At 59.6% G+C, this 9931-nt stretch overlaps 1 protein-coding gene across 1 annotated transcript in view; it reads right to left on the reverse strand.

Annotated features, from left to right (window-relative positions):
• Positions 1–455: 455 nt before the first annotated feature.
• The window catches only part of KLHL26 (kelch like family member 26), a 33119-nt gene continuing 23643 nt past the window's right edge, over positions 456–9931 (reverse strand). Inside the window, exons 2-3 of the mRNA XM_017852746.1 lie at positions 5490–5672; positions 456–2524 (exon numbers count right to left, since the gene is read on the reverse strand). Of these exons, the coding sequence (XP_017708235.1) occupies positions 943–2524; positions 5490–5672 (1765 nt within the window). The 3' untranslated portion in view covers positions 456–942. The remainder of the gene's footprint in view (positions 2525–5489; positions 5673–9931) is intronic.

Raw genomic sequence — 9931 nt, forward strand, 5'->3', positions numbered from 1 at the left:
CAATGTTGACCCAAAAATAGGGCAGGTTGGGGACTGGTGGGGCGTGGAGGGATGGAAAGGAGGGAGGAGAATAAAGACACCCAACCAGACCTGCGGGAAGCAACACTGTGGGATTCTGAAGTTAGCGTCCCCCTCCAGTTGTGGGAAGGGGACCGCCCAGCCAACAGGGCAAATGTAGAGGGCCAGGATGTCTCAACCAGTTAAGGCCCCACAAGATGCCTAGTGCCAAATGGAAGGTCCAAGGCCTGTAAAGACCGTTTCTAGGAGTTATGGTTTTTCCTCCGGAAAGCAGATGAAGACAGAAACTGAGGCATGACCAGGGCCTCCCCTCAGCAGCTTGGAATGGGGGAAGGAGGGTATCCCAGAGGAGGCAGACACGTGCCCTCATCCTCCACCCACTCCAAACCAGGGGCTTCCAAGCTGCCTCTCACTGATCCTGGAGGTCCGTGTATTATGGAGGTTTCTGGTGAGTTTATTTTAAAAACACGCGCGCAGGAGACTTGGAAGGAGGGTGAGTCATATACCACTGACTTTGGGTTCGATGTTGATGAGCTCACATCTGAATGCCTGAAATTGTGGGGCTGGGAGGCGTCAGAGAAGTGAGATGGAGCTGCACAGGGACCCCCTGGAGACCTGAGATTCCACCCGCCAGCCCGCGGGTACTCGGGGGTGGGGGGCAGGCGAGGAAACCACCCCGGGGACAAATTTGCTGCCACCACTTCTGACGCTTTGCGGGCAGGCTCCCTCGGATGGACTTAGAGCCAGGATCTGCTTTGGGAAGGAGGGAGGGACCCCTGGGAGGGGGGCCTATCAACGCAGCAGGCCCCTCAAGGGCAGCCCGGGCGAAGGAGGGGGCACTGGGGTTCTCAGGCAGACGTGCACTCGCCAAGCCCCACTTGGAGACAACATGCAGTCAGGCCAGGGTCCCAGGGGTCTTGGGGGCTACCTCCTGGTCCCGGCCCGGGGCAGCAGGACAGGGGCACAGGCTATGCCCGCGAAGGACTCCGGGAAGTGCAGGTCCCGCTCCCACTCGTCGGTGTCCGTGTTGTACACCTGTACGATGCCTGTGACATTGTTGAGCCGCCAGTTGTAGCCCCCTACGATGTAGATCTTCCTCTCCAGCAGGCAGCAGCCGGCCTCTGACTGGCCAGCCCTCATGGGGCTGACGCTGGTCCACTGGTCCGTCTCCGGCACATAGTACTCCACAGCCAGCACGTCGAAGCAGCGGTCCACGTGGTCCATGCGGCCCCCAAGGGCATAGATGCGGCCGCCAGCGCCCACCATGGCATGCAGCACGCGGGGCTCGCTCATGGGCGCCTTGAACTCCCACTGGTCAGCCACGGGGTCGTAGCAGTGCAGGGCCTTCTTGTCCTCCACCGAGATCCCGTAGCCACCCGAGATGTAGAGGTGGCCCCCTGAGGCGGCCCCAGCGTGGCCCCAGGTACGGCGCTTGAGGGAGCAGGCGTAGCCCCACTCATTGCGCCGGGGGCAGTACCGCTCCACGGAGGCCAGGCTGCCGGCCCGGTTGCGGCCGCCCGTGGCGTACACCATGCCGCACAGCACGTTCAGCTGGAACTGGATGCGGCTCTCCTGCATGGCCTGCAGGCGCAGCCAGCGGTTCAGGTGGGGGTCGTAGCGGTAGCAGGCGTCCACTGCGCCCTCGCCGCTGCGGTACTGCAGGTGCTGGCCCCCGGCCACGTACACGAAATTGTCCAGCACAGCCACGCACGTGTGGCTGCAGCCTACCTCCATCTCCGTGAGCTCGCGGAAGTGGCGGGCGCCTGGCTCAGGCAGCTGGTAGACCTTGCTGCTGACGGAGCGGTCGCTGTCGGTGTAGGGTGTGCCGCCGAAGGTGACCAGCGAGGGCACATCCGAGCGCACGGCGGTGCGTGGAGACTGCATCTCGTGCTGCCGGAAGGGCAGCACCTGGTAGTTGAAGGCCTCCAGCAGGTACTGGCGGCATAGCACGTCCTCCACCATGATGTCCAGCGTCTGCACGCTGTCCACCAGCTCAGACGACTGCATGAGCGGGAAGCGGATGTGGCAGAGCACATGGCTGGCGCGCGGCCGACGGGCCGGGTCATGCTGCAGCCAGCGGACGGCCGCGCGAAACAGGTCGATCTCGGCGCAGCTCTGCAGCCGGTTGCTCTGCAGGAAGAAGACCAGGCGCTCCAGCGGCAGGCGCAGGAAGTCCTCCTCCTCCGCGATCTGCAGGAAGTGCCGGAAGGTGAAGGCATCCACTGACTCCCGCAGCGAGGCCAGACTGAAGGTGGTGGCCATCTGGCCAATGTTGAGGCAGGTCTCCACGCTCATGGCCGCCTTCAGGAACTCCTCACACAGCTCCACCACGGGCAGCATCTGTAAGAACACAGCCGCGCCCAGCACGTCCTGCACACAGTCCAGGTCCAGGGTCACCTCGGCGCTGTAGGCAAAGTCGATGATGTGCCGCAGGCCACGGGCTGACACGCCCTTCAGCTCGATGACATCCTGGCTTGCCTCCCGCATGCCTCCGGTGAACATGGCCCTGGAGGGCAGAAACACAAGTGTGTGGCTCACAGTGGCTGAGGTGTGTTATGGCCAGCCAGGAATGATCTGGCCTGGGGAACAGCGGCCCCGGGACACAGAATGCAGGGCACAGCCAGCAAGAGGAAAGTAGGCGGACTGCTCATTAAAAACATGCAAAGGGGCCAGGCACGGTGGCTCAGGCCTGTAATCCCAGCACTTTGGGAGGCTGAGGCCGGTAAATCACGAGGCGAGGAGATCGAGATCATCCTGGCTAACAAGGTGAAACCCCATCTCTACTAAAAATACAAAAAATTAGCCGGGCGTGGTGGCAGGCACCTGTAGTCCCAGCTACTCCGGAGGCTGAAGCAGGAGAATGCTGTGAACCCAGGAGGCAGAGCTTGCAGTGAGCCGAGATCAGGGCACTGTACTCTAGCCTGGGAGACAGAGCAAGAGTCAGTCTCAAAACAAACAAACAAACAAACAAAAAACATGCAAAGGCTGGGCGCAGTGGCTCACGCCTGTAATCCTAGCACTTTGGGAGGCCGAGGTGGGTGGATCACCTGATGTCAGGAGTTCAAGAACAGCTTGGCCAACAGGGTGAAACCCCGTTTCTACTAAAAATACAAAAAATTAGTCGGGCATGGTGGTGGGCACCTGTAAACCCAGCTACTCGGGAGGCTAAGGCAGGAGAATTGCGTGAACCCAGAAGGTGGAGGTTGCAGTGAGCCGAGATCATGCCTCTGCAGTCCAGCCTGGGCGACAAGAGCGAAAGTCTGTCTCAAACAAACAAAACAAGAGAAAAAAAAAAAAAAAGGTCTTGAATCCCACCCAAGCCATGCATCTTCCTATAAACAGCAACTCCCTGCTTGGCCCCTCTGCAGGGAGCCCTGCCCCTGCCCCTTCATGACTAGTTCTTGACTCTGTTGGAGCTACAGGAGTGGTGGCCCGGGTCAGCCTCACCCACAATGTGCCTAGCAGGGGGGCAGTTGGAGGGGCCAGGTATGGCAGTGCAGGATGAGAACACACCCTGTGCCTCTGGAGACAGATGCAGCCCCACCTGACACCTGAGCTCAGGAGCTGCAAGGCCAGTGCTCTGGAGGTGCCGTGCACCACAGTTCAGCCCTCACCTGCTCACTGACCTAAGCAGGCAGCTCTGACATGCCCAGCCCGAGTCTCAACAACTATCATGTGAAGAGGGGAAGGTAATGAGGGTCCCCAGGAATGGATGCCCCACCAGGAGGCTGTGCTGGGGTGACTGCTATCTCCAGAGACAGGCTCAGGTGGTCGGGGAAGTGCCTCCCACCCAACAGCTGTGTCCCCAGCCTCCACTGAGACCCCAGCTCCGCCTTTGTACTGCTCTGCTCTGCAAGGCAGAACATGAGAGGGGGAGGTGACACAGGCCCCCGTGAGGGAGGGCAGTGGGGAGGCACAGGGTTCTAGGTCACAGTTCCCCTACAGCATTTAGGGTGTTCCCCAGCAGAAGAGGGGAGAGCACCCCAGCTCCAGGGGAACGGGTGGTTCCTTCCAGGAGGTGCACTGGCATGGCATAGCAACTCTCATTCTGGTCGGTGCACCTCCCCTGATGGCTGTCTGAGGACGACGGAACATCCCTTGTGCATTTTGACCCACAGAGGACTGTCCCCTAGTCTTGCGCCTCATGTGAGCCAGGTTCAGGGCTACAGGGGCAAAGACAGCTACCAGGGCGCTGTCTCTGGGCTGCCCACTGACATCTGCCCAACGAGCCGCTCTTCAACATCTCTGAGAGGTCCAGGAGCAGTAACTACACTGCCAGCAATCCAGACCCTGCCCCGCTTGTCCCCATGGGTCCCGGCTGGCCCTTGGGCATGATATGATGAAGGCAGAGGCGGTCGCGGGCGACAGGAGGGAGCTTTGCCTTTTAAGGTCTTGCTGGCTGTAGTGCCAGCACAGGGGAGCCTTTAAAGGGCATGGCTGGCTGGGCTGGCCCACCCGTCCCCAAATCCAGAATAAAAATAGAAGCGGCGCCCCAGTTGGCTCGGCTGCTGCGGCCCCCACAACAGCCTCATTGAGCCCATGGGGCAGGTGGCCCAGGCCTCGGGGAACGTGCGGCTTAGTGGCACACCTGGGCTAGGGCCTGGGAACCGCCCCAGGGCGGCCCAGCTCTCTCTGGCAGGGTCACTGCCTGGCAGGAAGGAGGCTCACCTGCTGGTCACCCAGGGAGGGAGATGACCCAGCCCTGCAACAGCCCCCAGCTGGTGAGGAAGATGCACCCCCCACCCCACAGCCCTGTTCTGTGGTGCTCTCACTTCTGGCCCGGCCATGGCACAGGGACAGACAGACCCACGTGCCTGCCATGGCCCCTTCTGTCACATGGGGGAAGTGTCCACAGCTCAGGACGACAGGCAGGAGAACTCATTCGGGCCTCAGACAGAGCCTGGGACACGGTGTTGGCAGACACAGGGTCCCTGCAGCCCTTGATGCCCCTCCAGTCCCTCAGCTGTCCTGCTCCAGGTGTCCTGAGGAGATGCCCTGATGGTAGGGGCTTGTGCCCGTTTCACTGTCTCATCCCTGCTGGATCCCAAGGCCTAGAATAGTGCCTGGCATACAACAGGCATCAAGTAGAGACAGATTGGGCCAGGCGCGGTGACTCACGCCTATAATTCCAGCACTTTGGGAGGCAGAGGCAGGCGGATCATGAGGTCAGGAGATCGAGACCATCCTGGCGAACATGGTGAAACCCCGTCTTTACTAAAAATACAAAAAAATTAGCCAGCCGTGGTGGTGGGCGCCTGTAGTCCCAGCTACTCTGGAGGCTGAGGCAAGAGAATGGCATGAACCCAGGAGGTGGAGCTTGCAGTGAGCTGAGATTGCACCACTGCACTCCACCCTGGGCGACAGAGTGAGACTATGTCTCGAAAAAAAAAAAAAAGAAAGTGGGTGCCATCTGCCCTGTCCCTGTCCCCACAGGCAGCTACCCCTTCCAGCTGCCCAGGGCCAGCGCTTACCTGAAGTAGTCGCTGCAGGCGGCCAGGACAACCTTGTGTGCAGGAAAGGACTCTCTGTTGATGGTCAGCACAACATCGAGGAGCTGGCCCTGGGCGCGGAGGGTGGCCAGGCCCTGCAGGAGGCTGGTGCTGTGGCTGGGTGCCGAGAAGGTGCACTTGAGGGCCCCATTCTTGTCTGCTGTGCTGTGGGGAGAGCAGAGGTGGGGACACAGCCCAGAGGTTCACACACACACTACGACCTTGAACACAACACTCAGTGCAAGAAGCCAGACACAAAAGGCCGCACTGCGTATGACTCCGCCGACACAAAATGTCCAGACAGGCAAATCGGCAGAGACAGGAAGCAGATGGTGCCACCAAGGGCTAGGGGAAGGGAGGGGCGAGTGACTGCTGATGGGGTGGGGTCTCCTTTTGGAGGGATGAGAATGTTCTGGAACTAGACAGAGGTGGTGTTTGCACACCACTGTGAATCTACTAAATGCCACTGAATTGTCCACTTTAAGACAGTTTTGGCTGGGCGCGGTGGCTCAAGCCTGTAATCCCAGCACTTTGGGAGGCCGAGACAGGCGGATCACGAGGTCAGGAGATCGAGACCATCCTGGCTAATACGGTGAAACCCCGTCTCTACTAAAAAAATACAAAAAAAAACTAGCTGGGCGAGGTGGCGGGCGCCTGTAGTCCCAGCTACTCCAGAGGCTGAGGCAGGAGAATGGCGTGAACCCGGGAGGCGGAGCTTGCAGTGAGCTGAGATCTGGCCACTGCACTCCAGCCTGGGCGGCAGAGCGAGACTCCGTCTCAAAAAAAAAAAAAAAAAGACAGTTTTATGCCATGTGAATTTCACTTCAATAAAAAAACCAAAGGACACATGGGAGCCTTCTTGAGTCCTCTGCAAGCCCCACTACAGCCCCTCACAACCCAGAGTATACGAGCCCCCTGTGGTCCAGCCGCCACTGCCCCTACTGCCCCTTGTCCCCTCTTCTCCAGCCCCACCAACCCTTTGCAATTTCATTTGGGAAAACTGTTGAACAGATCAATGGATGAATAGCTTAGGAGCCATTAACGCACCACTTCTTCCTCAGAACACAACAGGGGGTGGACCCTGGTGCCACCTCCGGGGTCAGTTCCCTCCAAGACCCTCACTCCCACTGGGCTGAGGCACCCTGCTGTGTCCTCGTGGCCTCTGCCCTCTGGAATTTGCTCTCCCATTCCTGGGACCCACGCCTGCCCATAAGCGAGGGCCAGGAATGTGGGCACTGATCTTTCCAAGAAGGCGGGAGGAGACGGAAGGCTCCTTGGCCCCACTGCCAGCCAGCCCCAAAACCACAGTGGGCATTAAAGCGCCAACGTCAAACACAGGGTGCGCAGTGGGCATTCAGTCAACATAGCAGCTGCCACCAGAGGGCTCTGACCTCCCCCTCAGGCCACCCTTCCAGAGACCCTTGGGAAAGGGTGGGTGACCAAGACAAATTGCTGGGGAGAGGGGCTGTAGGGCCAGGCGCTGACCACAGGCCTGCAAGGCACTGTAGGCAGAGAAGTTGCCCAAGCCCTATCCCTGCCTGCAAGGCGCTCCATGTCCTAGAGGGTGGGGACACAGCATGGAGGACCCAGTGTGGGGCCTGTGCTCAGTGGAAAGCCTTTGAGTCCCTGGGGAGGCAGGACATATGCTACTCAGAGCCCAATGCCATGGTCATCTGGGCTGGCCAGGAATGCTGCGGTGTTTGCCGCGGAGGGTGGGGGTGCAGCCTTCTGAAAGCTGAGGAGGGCAGGGAAGGGGTCCAGATGTATCCTGAGACTCTGGCTTGTCCCCGTGGCCTTTCCCCTGCCAAGTGGAGGGGACACTCACCTTCACTCCTCCCTTCCTCCCCTCCCCACACATCCGCCCCAATCGCACTTGACCAGGCTGCTGCGGTGAGCCAAGCCTCGGCTCTTTTTTCCCTAGACCCATGACAGATCCACAGTTCCAAGGCTTGTGAGGAGCATGTCGCAGGCTCATGGGCTGCCCTCCCCTGTCCAGCCCCCCCAACAGGGGTCCAGCACCTGCCTGGACATCTCCAGGGGCAGGGTCTTGTTGCTTCCCATGAATGCCACGCCCTCTCACCGACACCCTGCGACAGGTGTCCAGGCTGCCTGGGGCCAAAGTCGCATCCTGCATGTGCCTCTGAGGACCCTCAAGGTGACCACGTCTCTCCTTGTCCCCAGCTTGCCTCACTGGCTTTGCCAACTCCTCTTCCCTGCCCATGCATGCAGGGATGCAGCGTGAATGAGACAAAGTAGGCTCCGTCCTCATGGGCATCTGGTCCAGGCAATGGGAACCAAAAGGGGTCAGATCACCCAGAATCAACTTCGTTTTGCAGCTGTGGCAAGGGTTGTGCCATTGGGCTCCAGGTGACTCCTGCGGTCTTTCTGTGGACACTTTTGTCTCCCAGAAGTATGCATGGGCCTTGCCAGCCTTTGCCATTTTGCTTTTGTTCTGGTTTTTCCTTAAAAGTTCAAGGAGATTTTGGGGGAGGGATGGGAGGACTTCTTGTGCCTCCTCTAAAGCCCGTGGAGGCAGGTGTGCATGTGTACATTTTCATCAGAGGAAATGCGTCGCACTGGGGCAAGTTCATCATGGGGCCACTCAGTCCTTAGGAGCATATTTACCATGCTTCTCCATATATAAAGAGCATCAAGAAATCAATACAAATTAGCCAGGCATGCTGGCGTGAGCCTGTCGTCCCAGCTACTTGGGAGGCTGAGGTGGGAGGATCACTTGAGCTCAGGAGGTGGAGGCTGCAGTGAGCCATGTTTGTGCCACTGCACTCCAGCCTGGGCGACAGAGTGAGAACGAAAGATGCACAAAGAATGTGGGCTGATGGTTCCCAGGAAAGCAAGCAGAGCTGGCTGGAAGGATGTAAGAGTCAGCCTCGCTTGCAGTCAGGGAAGCACACTCGTCGGGGGTTTAGGAAGCAAGGTGACCCCCGGGAAGTCAGCTGGGTAGACCCAGCAATACTCTAAAGGTTCATGTCCTTTACCCAACAACTCTATTTCTGAAACTTACCCAAATACAGTCTCTAGGGGACACAGACAAGAAATAAGCTAACCACCCTTAGAGGAGATACACAGAATCACAGCACCTTCCAAGAGAGGGCTGCCCTATAGCTGGGTGAGGAGGCTGACGCATCCTGGGAAGATGTCGCATCCAGGGCTGCAGGAGGAAGGAAGAGGCAGAGTGCACACAGTGGGATGCTATTTGGGCTCAAAGTGCCACACATATGCATCTGCCCATGAGTGCACAGAACATACCTGGAGAATTGAGAAGCTGGACAGAGAGAACCTCCCTCTGGGGAGGAGAGGGGCCGCTGCCCTGCCCCCTGCTGTTCTGATGACTGAGGAACAGGAAACCAGGGAGGTGGGCCGGTGTTCCAAGCATGGGATCTCTGGGTTCCCCAGCAAGCGGAGAGGGTGCCCAGAACCCAGAAGGCAAGATCAGTTCAGCTGGCTGGCAGGGCATCTCAGAGCAGACATCAGGGGCCAGCAGTCTGGGCCAAGCCAGCTCTGGTTAGTAGGAACTCAGCAGTCACTCAACCACCCAGGCCTCAGCTACAAAGCAGGGGCAAATGACCATCCAGCTCCCTAGCCCCGGGGCCACTGGAGGATGAGATGAGCAAACGCAAAGCCCTGGGACCCAGGCTGCCACCAGCATGTGACGACTACACACTCGGAGAATTTGGATGCTCCCATCTGGAAGTTAGGACACCCCAGGCCCAGAAAGCAGGGTGAGGCCCATTCACTGCTGGTTACAGGGCTCAGGGCCCACACTGGACCAAAGAGGGGAGGAAGCAGCTTGTCCTCCCCAGGCCGCCTTCTCGTGCCCTGGTGATGATGCCTGACGCGTTCCACATGCCTGTTTCCTTCCTCTCATCTTAGGGATGGGACAACTGTCCCTGAGGCCCCTGACGTCATCCTCACTGCCGCCCCTATGAAGCCAAACCCACCCCGCTGCAGCCCCTCCTGGGGAACTCAGAGAGGGAGGAAGCCAGTAGGGGCAGAAGTCCCCCAGCCTGGACGGAGAAGTGAGACGCAGCCTGGGCGGAGGTGGGCAGGCGGAGGAGGAGGGAGGGCTGGGGCCAGGGCTGATGACTAAGGTCCTCTCCAGCCGGCCACTGGGAGGAGGGGAAGGACCCATTACTCAGGCCGGTCCAGACAGGGGGCGGCCGGCACGACGGGGCCACAGGCCCCCAGGAAGGCGGTGGCCCTGAGCTGGTCCGAGTCTCCAGACGGCCACTCAAGTCACGGTCACCCGCACGTGAGTCATCGGAGCCAATGCGTCAGCAGCCCCAGCCAGGGCCGTCTCAGGAGGCCATTGCTGCCCGCCCTGGCTGCACCCTCTGCCCGAATCTGGCCTCTGAGTGGCCACACGCCCCCGCTACAGGCCTGGCCCAGACTGGGGGCCATTCTGA

The sequence above is a fragment of the Rhinopithecus bieti genome, unplaced genomic scaffold, assembly GCF_001698545.2.
Source record: "Rhinopithecus bieti isolate Rb0 unplaced genomic scaffold, ASM169854v2 scaffold_34968, whole genome shotgun sequence".
NCBI lineage: Eukaryota > Metazoa > Chordata > Mammalia > Primates > Cercopithecidae > Rhinopithecus > Rhinopithecus bieti.